Source organism: Fusarium tjaetaba (genome assembly GCF_013396195.1).
Source record: "Fusarium tjaetaba strain NRRL 66243 chromosome Unknown NRRL66243_c0000140, whole genome shotgun sequence".
In the NCBI taxonomy this organism is placed as follows: Eukaryota; Fungi; Ascomycota; class Sordariomycetes; order Hypocreales; family Nectriaceae; genus Fusarium; species Fusarium tjaetaba.
Genome location: NW_023501336.1, coordinates 76,419 through 92,994, shown reverse-complemented (window position 1 = coordinate 92,994; position 16,576 = coordinate 76,419). Strand labels below are relative to the sequence as shown.

At 50.1% G+C, this 16,576-nt stretch overlaps 6 protein-coding genes across 6 annotated transcripts; 2 read left to right on the top strand and 4 right to left on the bottom strand.

Moving 5' to 3' along the window:
• Nucleotides 1-869: 869 nt before the first annotated feature.
• Nucleotides 870-1,524, bottom strand: FTJAE_7089 (uncharacterized protein; the record flags this gene model as incomplete). The annotated part of the gene is made up of 2 exons (XM_037353769.1): nt 870-1,129; nt 1,182-1,524. 2 exons carry the CDS (start codon nt 1,522-1,524, stop codon nt 870-872), a joined length of 603 nt encoding a protein of 200 aa, XP_037205828.1.
• Nucleotides 1,525-7,544: 6,020 nt separating this feature from the next.
• FTJAE_7088 (multicopper oxidase) lies at nt 7,545-8,510 on the top strand (the record flags this gene model as incomplete). Its single annotated transcript, XM_037353768.1, has 1 exon — nt 7,545-8,510. One exon carries the CDS (start codon nt 7,545-7,547, stop codon nt 8,508-8,510), a length of 966 nt encoding a protein of 321 aa, XP_037205827.1.
• A 155-nt stretch (nt 8,511-8,665) lies between these two features.
• Nucleotides 8,666-10,026, bottom strand: FTJAE_7087 (clathrin-associated adaptor complex medium chain; the record flags this gene model as incomplete). The annotated part of the gene is made up of 2 exons (XM_037353767.1): nt 8,666-9,639; nt 9,690-10,026. The coding sequence occupies 2 exons, from the start codon at nt 10,024-10,026 to the stop codon at nt 8,666-8,668; spliced, it is 1,311 nt and encodes a 436-aa protein (XP_037205826.1).
• Nucleotides 10,027-10,777: 751 nt separating this feature from the next.
• Nucleotides 10,778-12,214, top strand: FTJAE_7086 (phospholipase d; the record flags this gene model as incomplete). Its single annotated transcript, XM_037353766.1, has 1 exon — nt 10,778-12,214. The coding sequence occupies one exon, from the start codon at nt 10,778-10,780 to the stop codon at nt 12,212-12,214; it is 1,437 nt and encodes a 478-aa protein (XP_037205825.1).
• A 21-nt stretch (nt 12,215-12,235) lies between these two features.
• Nucleotides 12,236-12,904, bottom strand: FTJAE_7085 (DSBA-like thioredoxin domain protein; the record flags this gene model as incomplete). The annotated part of the gene is made up of 1 exon (XM_037353765.1): nt 12,236-12,904. The coding sequence occupies one exon, from the start codon at nt 12,902-12,904 to the stop codon at nt 12,236-12,238; it is 669 nt and encodes a 222-aa protein (XP_037205824.1).
• Nucleotides 12,905-13,693: 789 nt separating this feature from the next.
• Nucleotides 13,694-15,289, bottom strand: FTJAE_7084 (tripeptidyl aminopeptidase; the record flags this gene model as incomplete). The annotated part of the gene is made up of 1 exon (XM_037353764.1): nt 13,694-15,289. One exon carries the CDS (start codon nt 15,287-15,289, stop codon nt 13,694-13,696), a length of 1,596 nt encoding a protein of 531 aa, XP_037205823.1.
• Nucleotides 15,290-16,576: the final 1,287 nt, after the last annotated feature.

Genomic DNA, 16,576 nt, shown 5'->3' with positions numbered 1-16,576 from the left:
CGTCGTCGGAGGTGCCGTTGACTAAATGAATGGCACTTGTTTAGGACGGGACGGACGGTAGGTAGTAGGACTCTTGATTGATTGATGTGGCGCTGACTATTTTGGTGTTGACATTATCCATGCATCATAATCGTGTGGATATGAGTGATGATGATGCTTCAAGATGGAGGAATTGAAGGCGACGATCATGGCTGAATGAAGTATCTTATCGACATGTCTTGAGAAGTCAAAGTCTTCAAGACCGACGATTCCGACTTGATAGGTACTGGTAGTAATTGATTGTCAGGCCTCAAATGCCATCTCAATCTAGCGCATCGCCAGACCCGTCGACTCATGTTTCAGCTCAAAACCCAAAAAGACTTTTGCAGATCATCATCAACCCTTGTCTCGCCTCGCCTCGTCTCAGTCCAGTTCTTCATCAGGACCCGAACGCAACGAACGATAAACGGTGCATGACGGGAACCGGATGCTTCTTTCGCACGTGGCCTTTGGCCTGGGTCTTCCGAAGGGGACAACAAGAGCCGATAGCTTCCCCTCGCTTGGAACGCATCTCGGGCCGCAGGGTGGACTGATTTGGGCATGGCTGTGGCTTGGCCTGAAAGTTTATTCGAGTCTGTGTGTGAGCGGAGCTGGGATTGGTGACAGTGAGAGAGAGATATCTGACTTCATCATGATGTGATAGATACTGTAGTCAAGAGAATAAATATATTGTGATAAAAGAGTGAAACCCACGTCTATTGCAATAAGCTGCCGAGACTGAAACACGACGCTCTGCTGATACAGGAATACAAAACAATGACAGCCAAACCACCAGATGCACACACAATGACCACCACTCGTGTATATATCACTACCAATGAATAACCCACTCATCGCTTACTCTTGTGTCTCTTCTTGCTCGACTTGGCCTTGCTCGACGTGTACTCCATCCCAACCTTATATCCCGAGCTTGCGGAACTCGACTTTGACGTCGACGGCGACGGAGTGGACTCTTCCCCGGACGCAGGAAGCGAAAAGGCTGATCCGCGACGATGAGATTTGGTGGCGCTGCTGTACCCGAACTTGCGCGACGCTGACCCCTTCCGGATTTCAGAAAAGGTCATCTCAGGCGAAGCATCACGGCTCGAGCCTGAACGTGTCAGTTCTACACTCATAAACCAGATATCGGTTGAGGGACCTACCGTATTGAACACACTTGCTGCAACAGCCGTGATCACAGGTTGTCTCAACTGACTCGACAGAAAAAGACTCGGGGTTCATGGCCATTCTGCTCATGGGCATCGTGCACCATCCTTGAGTGTTTGGGCCCTGCTGGCACGAGCAGCACGTCCAGCTCCCGCCTTTGCTCTTGAACTGGCAGTTCTGGAGCGGGCAGTCGGACGTCGTGGGCTGGGCCGCCGCGAACGATATGTTGCTGCACGGCGTCTCATAACCCGTCTCGAGATCGATGAGCGCCGACGGGCAGTAGTGCCAGTTGATGGATGTGTGGGCGCAGGGATGGTGTCGAGGATGTCCGTGACACATTGTGACTGTCTGTCCTTTTTGTTCCTGAGAATAGAAGCAGTTATTCTTGCTCTGGAGGAGAAGCAGTTATCTCTGAGGATTTCTACCTGGTCTGATAGCTTCATCTTGGGGACTATTTATACGCCAACAGACCAGACTGACTAGACAGATCGACCTCTTTGGAACCGCAGGCCTAGTTCCTCCCCCTCAGCGAAGCAATTCTCATACTCAGAGACCAAGAGATGCACATCTCGAGTCTATCCATACAATTTGCACGCTCTGGGTTGAGGCGTCTGCAGCAGCGCAGCCCCATCGATCGTGTCCTCGAGTGCAGCATCATCGGGAGTGTGCGTTTGCGTTTGCATTTCCATGATCAAGTCTCCGATGAGGCAGAGACATGAAAAAATTTACATGGCCCAATGTCTCGGGGTGTGATCTGATGGGTCCTTGTGTAACGGGACTCGAGGCCATTTATAGGACGCCACAGGTGAGAGCCTGGTAATGAGGCTGTCGTAGTGGGAGATAGTGTGGTCGCACAGCATTGAGATTGTGAGATCGATGGTGATGAGATGTGATGAACCCGGTACTCTGGTTTTACGATTACTGATCTGGTGTGGATGAGAGTGACGACGGTATTGGTGTAAGAGCACGAATAATCGAGAGTACCTGGTATCTATTGGTAATAGATGAGGTTGGTCCGGCCGGGAGACCTTGGCACCGAGTACTCGGTCGACGGGGCAGCACATTCACACCTACAACCCATACAAAGGCACGGGATCTTGTGTTTCTACGAGCCCCCCCAGCGCGATCGAGGCATCCCATCCGTCCTTGTTCACATCTCGATTTAGACCCCTGGTGGTCTAATGCAGGCAGACGTGATCTGGTGAAACAGAACATGTCAGCCTCGGGAGGACTTGACGAGAAGCCAATGGTCACGAGGCAAGTCTCCGAGTTGATGCGGATATGAACTGATTTACTGGGATAATGCCTGTTGACCTGAGGATGGGGAGCCGAAGGGGCATCGTTGAGGAGATCGTGACGTGAACATGACATAGAGTCTCACTTGGGCGGAGATATGAGAGTAGAGTGGTAAACGTGTTGACAAACTAACTATCTCCAACGAACTTCTCCTAGAAACGACTCATGATTCACCATCCCAAGGGTATCTTTTCCTCCTCCTCGCATCGCATACCAAGTTAGGAGAAATAATCTCTCGAGGCAATACACGACTTGCAGCAGATATGCTCGCACCGATACGTGCCCCCCTCGCCAATCATGACACAACTGCACCGCCCACCAACATTCCACGTCTTGCCGCACCAGCAGCAGTCCCAGGCCTGGTTCTTGGCCTCAAAGGGGCAGTCGGCGAGTGGGCACTTGGGCAGCGTGTAGCCCGACGGCGGAGGGTATGGGACGGTCTGCTTGGTCGTGCTGCTGCAGGGGCGGCGGTGAGAGAGGCCGACTGGACAGTAACTTATGTGTGTTGAGACATGCTCGCATGCGAGACGGAAGGTGATTCGATGGCACATGATGTTTGACTTTCTGTACGAGTTTTCTTCTTCGACTTGGACTTGGACTTGCAGCTGTTGACATTGCTTTGTTGTGATGGCGAACTGCAATCTCAATCACATCCTCGCAGCAAGAGATATTGGGTTTTATGTATTCCCAAATATCTTGCAGCTTTTCCGATCTAAATTTCTCAACCGGCTCTCCTTTCCCTTCCATCAAGATGCCATCAGCGCAACTCCAACCGCGATAGAACCCGAGGGCGGACATGGCTGCAAAAATCTCGAGATACTCATGAGTATCGGTGCCAGGCGGGCGGAGTTAGGAGCTCGGAAGTGTGTATGGCAAGTCGGCTTGGGGGTTGTAGTATAGCTGACGAGTGTGATTCCACCATGACCGCGAGTTTGTGATATATCGTAAGAGGAGAAAGTATCTCCTCAGACATGTCATGAACAAGGCGACCCTCGGAATGTATCGTACTGTGAAACCTCAATCGGTTATTGATACTCGTGCCGGAAAAGTGTTACTCAACCGTCCTTGATTCCATGATCTTCCTTCTCATCTGCAGAAGTTCGTCGATGCTTCGTGAATCACCGAGATTGGCGACATGACGATCAAATCTGCATGTAGTCAGCAAACCAAGAAACAAGAATAAATGGGATAATAATAGACCTGCCGGAATGGAAACGCCATGAGATGTAGCCTGCATGAATTCGCACATGTGGCTTCGTGGGCTACACCTGCAGCCGTCCACAGCGTCGGACTATATGCAGCTGAGACATCAGCTGCAACTCAAAACCCATGAGGAGGGCCGAAGAATATCGGCCTCGAGGTCTCGCCTCGTCAAGTTTCGTCGGCTGTACAGTTCTCGCAAACCTGGTGCGTGCAGTACATCCTCACATCTGCAGATCGAGAATTGAAGCATCGGCAGTCAAAGTTCCCACGCCTCCCACACATGCAGCACTTCCACTGCCCGTTGAGATCAGCGAGTCGACACGCTCCAGAGCGACAGCCCGGATCAATCAGGCACTGGCTCATGGTACATGGATCGCTGGGATCTCCGCGGGGAGAGCTGGTCGAGACGCTGCCACACGGTGCGAGGGGCCGGCTGGTGACGGGATCGTAGTAAGCAGCCGCGCAATACGAGTAGTAGTAGTTCAGGCCTGTTGGGCGGTAGCAAGGGGGCACATGGTGGTAGTGGAGGTAGTGGGCGATACACATTGCTGTGGCACACATGTATGTCTCAGGAGGGTGATTCAGCTGCTGGGAATACGATCGAGTAGAAGGAATCTGGCTGCGTGATCGGGAGGCGAGAGTGAGTGTTTGCTGGGAGAAGCAAGGTGACGTGATCTGTATGTAGAGCAGAGGAGGATCAGGCTGGACTTGGGAGCGAGAGTGCTGGTGAATGATATCACAGTCTATGTAGGTCGTTATTGGTCAAGACAGAAAGGATATGCAGGTCTAGACGAGATGTATGCGCGATCGATGTGACCAGTAATGTTTCCATCAGATAAGTAATAATAAAAGAGCGTAACGGAAGGCCACCCATTGAAGAAGATGCAAGTCTTGTAAGAACCACGGCCAAGGACGGACTGTTATCAACAAGTACAAACAGTGGACTGATTGATGAACCACTTAATGTCTAACAACACTCAACCCCAGACAAACTCAAACAGACAAGAGACGAGAGGCCCGGCCTCTTTATGCTTTGCTCAATCGTATCACGAACCGAGCCAACTGCAGGGTCCCGACCGTCGCTTATACCAAAACCACCACCAACCCATAGGGCTGAAGGAGGCATGACACTATTTTTTCAGCACTGACCAGCAGAACCAATTGGACCAGACCGAAAGCAACCGGTGGAACATTGCTTAAACAGTCATGGTGCGACGAAATCTTAATTCAAGAGAGCTGTAAGCGAGGCCCCGGGTTAACTAATGGCCCAGTTGTTCGGCGTTGAGAGTTAGACGCGAGGGTTCTCCGCAAATAGGAGTGATCAACTCTATCAGAGAGAAAAATGAACTGATCCCGTTGATGCCCAAGAGTGACACCTAAATTAAATTGGCTAGTTTCACACGATGATCCTCGTGGAAATCTCGTGGCGTTTGTCATTTTTTCTCGGTTCGGTCACAAGGAGCAATTGCTCCCCCCCATCAACACTTTCAATATTACCACGTCAACCATTTTAATATTATCATTTCACAGTGGTATCGTTCTTGGCGATAAACGATAACAGCCGATGTCACTATATCCCGCGGAAAAGCAAGATTTTGTTTACAAGTCGTCGTCTCTAGTTGGGGCGGAAGCTAGCAGGACCCGGGGCTTACTCAGGTCTCACTAAACACATGGCTTTCTCGTGGTTGTGTTGCCCTGACCATGTTGGTTGGGGCACGGGAATTTCTGGATCAGCGTGGGTTTTTATAGCCGAAGACAGGGCCAATCAAGCAGATCGAATCCCGATATAGTGCGTGGTCGGAGTCTTGGTCTTTGGACTGTTATTCCGCAGATATCTCTTCGGGGTGCGGAACTCTTTTGGTAGATGGATAGATGGCTTAACTAGTCAGCGCTTATATATCGAGACTAAACGTCCGTCGGAGAATATTAAAACTGGAGTTGGATGCGTTATGACGTTTGCCTGGCGAGTGTCTGGTCTAGAACGGAGTTCAGAAGTGTAGTCCTTACGCTCAGGTCTATATGAATGGCTACAGGTCCATCACGCAATGAATAAAACAGGAAGGTATAAAGATAGTATCGATAATCAGTGGATATTACATCTGAGCAGGTTGGATTAAAGGCGCAGAGCTAGTTGCTGAGGCTGAATATTGCTACCGTCTGTATCACACCCGGCCTCATGGCCACGATACACAACCGCAATTCTAGAACATCAACTACGCTAATCCGAGGATCGCAGGATCGCGATTAGTTATCCGAGTATACTCGAGGTTCCGAGGAATGGTCTGATGTTCACCAATGGCTGAGTTCCTCCGACCACGATGCAACAACACCACAGTCTCACAAGCTCAAACATCAGGGACATATACCTCCTCAACAGCGCCGCAAGAGCTATTTATTCACCATGCAAGGGTACTATCACTTTGTATGCTACAACAAGCGACACTCCGCGACACCACCCCACCGGATCCCACCTCCGGCTCCCCGGGGGACGTACGCCCAAGCGAAGTCTGATCATCGAGACAAGGATATTCTGTAACTGCCGTTCCAATGAAAGAGAAGTACCGCAGTACCTCTCGATATCATCTGTGTTCCTCGGAGGCTGATAGACCTTGTCAACGAATTTGTTGTCATTCGTGGTAGTGACTAGCAGGAAGCAGCTGACTCTGGCCTCGATAACTAATAGAGCTGAAGAAAGATCGAAGAAAAGACCAAACTCTTAATTCGTGGTTCTCGGAGCATTCTCCAAATGATGTAATTGGCAAGCTGCAATCGCCAGCTCATTGGTTCTACATACTTCGCGCCATCCATCTTGAATAACACACCCATATACTCGAGACGTTGGGAAACCGAATCAGGAAGGTGTATCAACACTCATTTGCCGTCCATATTGTTGATACTGACGAGCCAAAGACACGAGATATCTCGGCAGCTGTGACTTGGGCACTGACTGTTGCTGAACTGTCACTCCTGCATGGGCAACCGGTCTCAAACGAGCCGCACCGATTATGAGGATGTAGGCACAACGTACGAAAGACTGGTTGAGGGGTCGCTTTGACTTGAAGCCAAGGACATCTTTACTGGACAAGAGGCAAGTGAGGATGGATCAGGTACAGAAGATGATCAAGTTAGCCGATGCATCAAGAACGAGACCCGGTGGAACATACAAATCCAGTTCAGGTTTGTCGACAGTCCCAGCAGCTTTCAAGGACTTGGCGGTAGAAGGTTCAGCGAACCATCACTTGTAGGCTGTATCGATCTCGACTTCACCATCACATTACAGGAGGCATGTCTAGACGACTTACCTTACACAACGTTCGAAGCACGGAGAGAATGTAGACTCGGTCATTCAAAAGACAACAACGTAGCTTGACCACCCAGGGGATGGGTGACAGGACCAAGGTTGCCGCGACATCCCCAGGCTCCTCAAATCTTGACAGCACTGCGATACGTTGTGATGGCAGAGCGGCCGAGAGCGACACAACACAAATACGTATCGCCAACGCACTTGATGGTAAGCGCCGATAAGATTGAAGTTGCTGACATCGCATCTCACGATCTAATATCTCACAGTCTCAGTGTGTAGGGTGAGGTGCCAAACACAAATATCCTCGGCACACTTAATATTTTCGTACAGTATTTGCATTTGACGGCTTCATTTGTCAAGACTCAACATCTAAGATCAGCCTTGATACTTAGTTGCCCATTCATATCATTTACTCTGTTAGTGCTGAGACTGGCTGACGTGATATATCCCAGTTGGTGGTCAGAACACCAGCAAATACAAATAGACCAAGACTTCTATGAAGAAAGATAAATATCGATGAGTGTTCCTCACTCAATATCAACCACTGTGAATAAAAATGGCCTTCAAACACTTTGGCAATCTCCCGCTGGAGTTGCAGATGAAGATATGGCAGACTTACACGCACCCCGGCCCAGCTATGCACATCTTTGACGTCTGTTTTCCATCTTGGAAGGGTGACGAACGTGCTGAAAGAGCTTTCGAGACGCAGAGAAAGGATAAAGCTGGAGAAGCCAAGCTCAACAACTACAAAAAGATGGTATTTCTCGACCGTCTCGAGAATGTCAGGTCAAAGGCTGCATTCGACCCAAGCGTGTACCACGCAACAGCCACATCAAGACTCATCAGCCGCCTCGCCGAACAAACCGTCAGAGAGATAGAGGCCAGACAGGGTATGAACGAGATCAGTCTCCCCGGTAGAGCCCAAAAGGTCTCTATCCCTGCATCCGACGTCCTCATGCTTCGCTTCCGGGAAGAGCCCTCCGACCACAACGACCTCGCTACGGAAACGCTCCTCGTACCACCGCCAATCAAAGACATCCTCGAGAACCAATGGTCACCGGAAATAGCCACGGCATTACAGAATGCCAAAAAGGTCGCAATCGACGTTTCCGAAACGTGGGCGACAGGGTTGTACGGCGAGCTAGGGCTTGAAGAGGTTGCATTCTTCGCTTGCACGATCCAGAAGGGTCTGGAGGTGCTATACCTCGTGGATGAGTGCACGGGGAGGTGTAAGCAGTGTGGTAGACAGAACGTCAAGATGGGCGAGATTCGGAGCCCGGATGCGCTTTGGAGAGGTCTGCGGACGAAGAATACGGATGATCAGGAGAGACCTGGGGATATCGTGCATGCAATATCGAGACGCTACGTCGAAGCGCGGAACCTTGCGGCGCTGGGATGGGAGGAGGAACATCCATCGTACATTTTCGCATGTTTGATCGATACTGCGATCAAGAGTCAACAAGAGGGCGAAGATAGAGGAAAGTTTCAAGGCGTCAGAGTCTTGGTAGTTGAGGATGAGTGATCACGGAGGGACAGAAACTGGATAATGGTTTGATGCTAAAGAAACAGCCCGCTCGACTTTTGCCGGGATATACCATAACGCCGTACATGTTCTACCACTTATATGCATTTAAAATCTGCCCTGTTAGCTGTGTTTGTCAAGCGCACAAGAAGTACTCACCTTATCTCGTATGATCCTGCTCTCGTCATGTACCGCACCCACTTGACGCTCGAATAATTACTCTTCTCAAACACCTTAAGATATCGTACCAACAGTCCCGAACTCGTAAACATGAGCAAGCTAAAGTTCATGCTCAGCGGCGGTCGACTCCACGCGCGCTGGTTCGTCATGCTCGTCAGGATAGCCTCGGCGCTGAGGACGTACTCGCTCTGACCGGTGAAGCGACCAATCTTCCACACGATGTTGTTCTCGCTGGGCTCGTACTTGGCTTTGCCCTGCGTGCAGCGCTCGGTGATCTTTGCGGTGTTGAGAGGCGTTGGGATCTTGACGACGACGTTTGTGGCGAAGAGCTTGGAGCCGAAGTTGGCTTTGACACCGATACTGTATTCTACCTTTGATCGACCGACTTCGTTGACGATGGCGTGGACTTTGAAAGGGAGGTTGACGTTCTCGGTGGCGCGGTATCGCATGAGCTCGAATTCACCGTCGGGAGGAACGAAGCTGATGATACGGTCGGCGTCGAACTTGCCCAGCTTAACACACTGGTGGAATTGACAATCCTCAAGAGTGACACTACCAGCCGCTGCTTTTGTCGCCTTTGTACCCATCTTATTTCCGCTCGGGAGGCTCAGCAACCCATCGTTATCGAGAAGTAGACGATCGTTGAGGCCAAATTTACACTCGGGCGTGCCGGAAAGGTAAGCGCGCATAATGATCTGGCCCGTAACGTCTGCGCGCAGGACAGCGCCGGTGGCGGACATGAGCAGGTTGACGTCCTCGATCACGTCGACGAAAGCCTCATTCTTACGGTACTTTACGTCTGCCTTGCGCCAGGAGAGGGCTCCGGTGGCTTGCATCGTGATCTTGGAGGTGTTTTCGGCGCGGGCCTCGGACTTGACGCCTTCGGTGGTGATGTACATCTTGAGGGTGTCTGTTTCTGTATTTTGAGGGTATCCAAAGTCGATAATTTCTAAGAACGTCAGCGCCATTGCAGTGCAGAGTGGTTGGAGCAGAACATACCGTCTAGGAGCTCATATACCAGGACAAAGTTATTCTTGACAGCCTCCTCATCAAACTTGCCAAAGTACCCCTTGCCCAGCTGGATCAACCTGTAGAGAAACTCAAACACAAGAGCGGCATTTGCATTGCTCTTCGTAATGGCGACGAGGTAGATATTCTCATGCTTGACATGGCTGAACGTTGTGCTTCCGAGGGTGAGGATTGGCGATCGGACCTGGGCGTTGGAGATGACCTGGATGCGAAAGACGTCTGCGAGGCGAGGACGACAGTCGTTCCGGAAGGCGCGGAAGATAAGGTTCTCGCCCTTCTGGTTGAAGACCAGAACACCTGACAACATGGTCGCGGTTTGAGGGTGTTTGGGTTGGGTGATGGGAAAGTCTGTTGGAGCGCCATGGGAACCTAAGATAGGAGGTGTCTGTGGTGGGGGATTCTGCCGGGGAGCTTGAAAGCGGTGAGCGAGTCGTGGAGATTACCAATGCCGTGGTTTATTGAGATGTGTCAATTGAATGTGAGATACAGCGTCGTTTGCTTGATGATATATTGTTTGTTTTAATTGATTTCATCTTTTCTGCGCTGCTTGTCGTTGTTGAATAGTGTTTGCTGCGCATTAATTGACGCTGTATCCCGTTGGAACCGGTGAACAAACCCGCTGAAACCTAACTTAGTTGTGGAACAGTGCCTCAGCTTTGAACCAACTGACTTTACACAATCATTACATCTTTGTTAGCTGTGCCGTTATTCACATTATGACTCAAACTGTAACTCAAATAAATGTACCTCTACTGGATAATTCCCCCGGACTCTATAGCCTCGTATAAAGTGGATTGCTTGGCATCGCCAAAGCTCTCCGCGTCATCAGCGGCGCCCCTCAAGAAGCAAGAAAACATAAGACTTTAGAATAGGATGCCAAAATAAACTTTACAGAGACTCCCCGAAACTTAGGCTAATATTTTTATCACTTACGATCGAGGTCTTGAGTGTTCCCTCCCGTAAACCGCTAACCTTCTCATCTCATCTTCACCCTCCCCGATTCTAACTTGATCTTAGCACAATATAATTAACTCTATCTTTTAATCAAAGTAATTATAATGACAGAAGTCACAGATTTCCCTCAATCTTTTGTCCGACCATGGAAAGAACTTCTCCAATCGCGACGCGACGAGCAACAAGATGACTTTCCAAGCTACTACGTCAATAATATCGACTCCCTCATCACCACCAGTTCACCCAAGAAATTATACGTTGGAACAGGCCACTCTATATACACGCGCGCTCTTCTACCAGCAATTCTCAGCGCCAAATACTCGGTTCAATTGATCACCTGCTACTGGGCTGCCTCACCCTCACTGGACGCTATACGCGACACATTCGAGAAGCTTGCGACGGCGCGTATTGAAGCCAACGTCAAGGAACCTCTACGGATTACGATAGGGTTCTCATCATTTGGACTATTTCAGAAACTATTCCACCCTGCTTCTCGAGAGGGATATATCTATGAGCCGTCAAAATGGCCTAAGCTGGGCCTGCCCGACCAGCAATTGCTACAGAATGCCAATATCGACCTTACTGTGAAGAGCATCTTCTTCACGCCGCTGAGCGTTATGCACCCAAAGTTTGTGATCGTCGACGGAAAGAGAGCCTGGGTCCCAAGCTGTAACGTCAGCTGGGAGCGATGGTTCGAGGGTTGCGTCGAGGTCGAGGGTGCCATTGTTGACCGTCTGTTGGCGTTTTATGATCGCGTTTGGGGACACAATGACGAACTTCCACGGCCATCTGACTCGCAAGAGGATGTGCAGATTGATCAAAGAGCGCCAGATCGACTACAAGCCAACAGTGAAGTGTCGGCAACACAGTCCATTGACTTTCCTGCCACTGGCCCAGTTCCGACCATCTTTCTCCCTTCGCCGCATCATCGGAACCCTCGGTTCTCTTTCTTCCCATTCCTATCGCAGACAAATCCGCCAATGACGCCTCTGAACGCAGCACTTCTTACTCTGTTCAACAACGCACAGCGACGGATCACCATCCTCACTCCTAACGTCACTTCTTGGCCTGTCGTTGAGAGTCTGTTGGACGCGCTCGCACGTGGAGTCGATGTTCAGATCAGAACCAGCAAGGGTATGATGCTAATCGAACAGCTAGTCACGGCTGGCACAACGACATCCTGGTGTTTGCGCAAGTTTGTCCAGAGATATAATGCTCTTGTCAACCAGCCACGATCATCGGATACTGAAGCGCAATCGCCTGCGCCCGGCAAGCTGGAGATCTTTTACTACAAGCAACTCGACGCCAGACGCGACCAAGAAGACGAACCTGTCGTTAGTCACTTCAAGATGACTCTCGTTGACGACGAGTATTTAGTACTGGGCTCAGGCAATATGGACAGGGCAAGTTGGTGGACGAGTCAGGAAATCGGATTACTATTCTATGTCCCTGGCTTTCAAGGCCAACACCTCTGGAACGATGTCCTCGAGAAGCGCACAGAAGTCTTGTTTCAATCTGACCACCCCAAGCGATTGATCTGATCACCCCTACGATTGACCCGATTACAGCTCAGCCGCCTTGATCTTCTCCCAAACGCTCACAAATGTCGACGGATCGTTGGCGCCATGGAGTCGGAACCGGTCCTGAAGAACAAAGTCAGGCACACCACTGACACCGCTGTATCGTGCCTCGCCCGCAAGCTTGTCAACCTCTGGGCCACCCTCGTCGCTCTCGACAATAGCCTTCTGGAACTCATCCTCGGGGATTCCCGCCTCGACAGCCACGTTTCTCAAGGTGTCGTAGCTGGTAATGTCGTCGTTCTTCTCAAAGTACGCAGCGAAAAGCCCATCGAGCGCCTTGCTCTCGGCATCCTGGCCGTGCTTCTTGGCAAGCTGGACCAGTCGGTGCGAATCTCTCGAGTTTCCAGTCTGTCCACCGAACTTGAAGTCGATTCCGAGGGACTCTCCGACACCCTTCAAATGCTGGTGCATCTTGACCACGCGGTCTCTTCCAAATTTCTCGAGGTAGAACTTTTCTTTGGACATGCTCGATGCAGGACCTCGGGCCCAATCAGGCGCCAGCTGGAAAGGCTTGTAGCTGATGTCGAAAGTGTCGTTTGAGTCGGGGTACTTCTGCTCCCACAGGCGCTGCGCAGCCTGGAGCTGTCTGCGCCCGACATAGCACCAAGGGCAGACGGTGTCGGAAGTAACAGTAACTTTGAACTTTGTCATATTGATGGTGCGTAAGATGATATCTGATGGATGGGGCTGTATAGGGAATGGTTCGGGGCAACCCTGTCGACTTATAAGTGAAGCTCTTTGCTCGTTGTGCGACGTGATCGCATCAGCGGCTCACGTAATCAGGTCGGCGCCGGCGGAAAGTTGAAACCCGCTTTTCTCGGAGTTGGTGGGATACCGAGGCCGGACTGTGGATCCTTTGTTACACGGATTGAGATTTTCTGGTTCCATTACAAAAGATGTGATACGTGCTTTGAAATGCGCTCGGAGATTGGAAATGAAGAGATTGCGAAGGATTCTCTTTGTGTTACGAACCTCGGCTCGGTGCTTCGCTACTTCGTTGAAGGACATGACGTGGCGATGAAGGGTAACATCTACTGTGATCGGCTTTCAAGAGCTCACTATAGCGCTGCATGAGGATGACGCCAGTCTGTAGGGCTGAACTAAGGAGCTAGATGGGCGATCTGATGCAGGGAGGGACCCCCAGGTTAGCCCAGTTTGTCTGGGGACAGTTTGACTAGCGACATACGTACATCACGGAGGCATGCAGTCTTCGGTGCTATTAATAGCAACAGCCTCAAGTAGAGGCACTTGCGTCTTGTTTGAATCCACAATAGCATGGGCGGGGCATTCTTGATCTTAGTTGTCATGTAGTTGTCGTATGTGTTAGTATATATATGTGCGATGCTTATGAGATATGTCAGAATTAAATACATTCGATCACTTCTGATCCATCATTAACACCATCTGACCATCATCAGTTCTTCAAACATTGACTGGAACTCAAGTTCTGTAGACTGTACCATCTCTAGGCAGCTTTCCGGTAGCCAAATACCTATCAATGGCCTTACTAGTATCGCCTCCGAGATAGTGACTTGTGTGTCCAGCTCCATTCCTCGTAATGCTCACTCTATGCGTCAACTGCTCCCTTACCCCCTCAGACCATGTAAGACTCGTCTCAGGATCATACACCGAAGCAACAATCAGAATAGTAGGAGCATCCTTGATACCATCCGCCAAAGGCCCTTGTGGATTCGTCAACGGTGCAGGCCAACCGATGCATGTACTCTCATAGTAATACGTCTGCGTGGCACCCCTTGTTCTGGGAGCAAACGTCACACCGCTGATGAGCTTCTGGCGCAAGTCCACAGAGGTCTTGGACTTGTGCAACCAGTCTTGACATCCGATGGCAAGGTAACTATATGGAGAACCGCCAGGATTGTTCACGACTTTACCACTAGGAGTTGAAGTCGACAGCAAAGTGGCGTTGCCCTTGCTAGCTTGCAGAATAGCATCTCCAAGAGTAGCCCACGTACCAGAGCCGAGGTTCACATCAACAAAGGTCAGAAGCTCTTGTGCATTGTATCGAATTTCTTCACCGGTCACGTCAGAGCGACATGTCCCGTTGCAACCTGGTGCAGGGATAGCTTTGGCATCAGCACGAGCGAGAGTTTCATCCCAAACGCGACTGGAATTCTTCCCGTGAAGCGCGCATGTTGAGTTCTTATCGCACCATTTGAAGAATTGGTCGAGGACAGTCTCGTAGGCGGTTGCTTCCGCGAGGAGGGTTGCTATCTCGGACTGGGAGTGGTCCACGTTTGCGTCGAGAGCCATGCGACCCACGGACTTGGGGAATAGAGATGCATATGTTGCACCGAGGAGTGTGCCGTATGAGAGGCCTAGAAGGTTGAACTTCTCGACACCAAGAGCTTTGCGCACGACTTCATGGTCCTTTGCCACATGGACAGTGTCGAGATGGTTGATAAGAGGACCAGTGAGGTTGGCACAGCTCTCACCCACGCTTCGACTGTAGTTGAACAGCGCATCGTACTCTTCATCCGTGGTAACGAAAGTCTTGACCCTCTTGTTGAAGACCTTGGGATCGCATTGTACAGGACTGCTTATACCAACACCACGGGGGTCAAGACCGATGATATCGTATGCATCACGAAGTTCATCCGAGAAAGAAATCGCTGAGACGTATGGCGATCCAGCAACGAGGACAGCTCCAGATGCACCAGGTCCACCGGTATTGTAGAACAAAACACCATGTTTCTCGCCTTTGCCAGTATGGTTCAAGCGGGTGAAGACCAGCTCAACGGTATCATCTCCCTTGGCAGAGGTAGAATTTCCACTCTGATACGCAAGAGGGACATTGATTTTTCCACAGTCAACACCCGGTGGAACTCCAGTCGGACAATCCCCCCAGCTTATCTTGCCGGCAGATGATTTGGTCGCCGCAGCGTTGACGAATTGCAACAGTCCAAAAAGGACAAGAGACTTTAAAAGCGCCATTACAAGAGATTGAGCCTGAATGATTCGAGCTGAGAAGAAGAGGGCACGATGAGCTGTTATATAGTCGCCTTGGTGAGGCTGCATCGTGCTGACTACCGAAAGTTGATTGGAGCCGTGTGTTCCGTGGACGGCAGATGAATGGACTAGCTAGCTAGTGCTGACTGCTACCACAGACGTCATTGATGTGCAGAAATGCGACTATTGGCCCGGATGGTCGGCATCGCATTCGTTTTGATAGGTCTGGACGTATTTGTTTACGAGGGATTGGCTTTGGTGCGGTTGAGGGTGGGGATGGCGATGGGGGAGGCTGGGGTTGCGCTTAGCATAGACGCGGTTGTTCGATAGTCTTGTATAAGTTGTTTTAGTATAGTCCAAGTCGCGACTAATTATTTCGCATAGATTATTTCTCGTATTGTACAATCGCGTTGATTGATTCATTTATCTCTGGTCTGAGAAAATTGGCTATATGGCCCTTCGCAGTTTAACCTGGGAGAGCATGATTATTTACCCCTTGTCTAAAGCCAGTATTGTTACAGGATAGAAATTCTACAGTAAAGGACGCCATTTACCGGTATAATGCGAGTAGCAAAACTAGGAATGAGATCTTGCTTATGCTCGCCTGACAAGGACTTCCGTGAGTCTGTTTCCTGTCTAGTGATTCTTTACAAAGAAGATCGCTGTGTATCGTTCAATCGGCTCAATTGCAATTTCGACCTCCTTCACAGATAACCTGGTAGATGAAACCGCGTATATCCTATCATGAGTGAGCTGTAATGTCGAAAACTGACGGATTTCATGAGCTACATTGAACAATTACAGGAAACGCTAAACCAAGGGAGGGGAAATATAAGCTGCGCCTGTAACAACAGGAATCAACCCCTTTCCGATCATATCAGATTTGGGACATTTACTGCAATCTGAAGTGACAGTATGTATGCCATACACCGCCATCATATCGAGTCTCTCTTGTGCTCAATTGAGAACAAAGTTTGTGAGCTTGTTTCGTGTTTTGTGAACGGCTTCGACGAACTCCTGTCCCGTTCATTTTGCCAGTTGCGAATGCGACTCTATTGGTAGACAGATAGCTACTAATTAGCGTGCACAGATTCTCCATTGATGGGTCGTACTACTGAGGTTTCGTGGGCTTCATGAGCTCCGGGAGCCGATCATATCAAGCACATTGAACAGGGAAGAGATAATGCACGCTGCTCCAGTAATAACTCACTTCAGGACTGATTCTGATAATTAGAGCACAGGAATATTCTTTGTAGTCTGAAATGGTGGTATGAGAGCCATTGACTGGTAGCATGCTAAGTTCCAAGCTGGTAGGCCGCAGTTACAGGGACGACACTTGGGGCAGTCCTCAGGCCT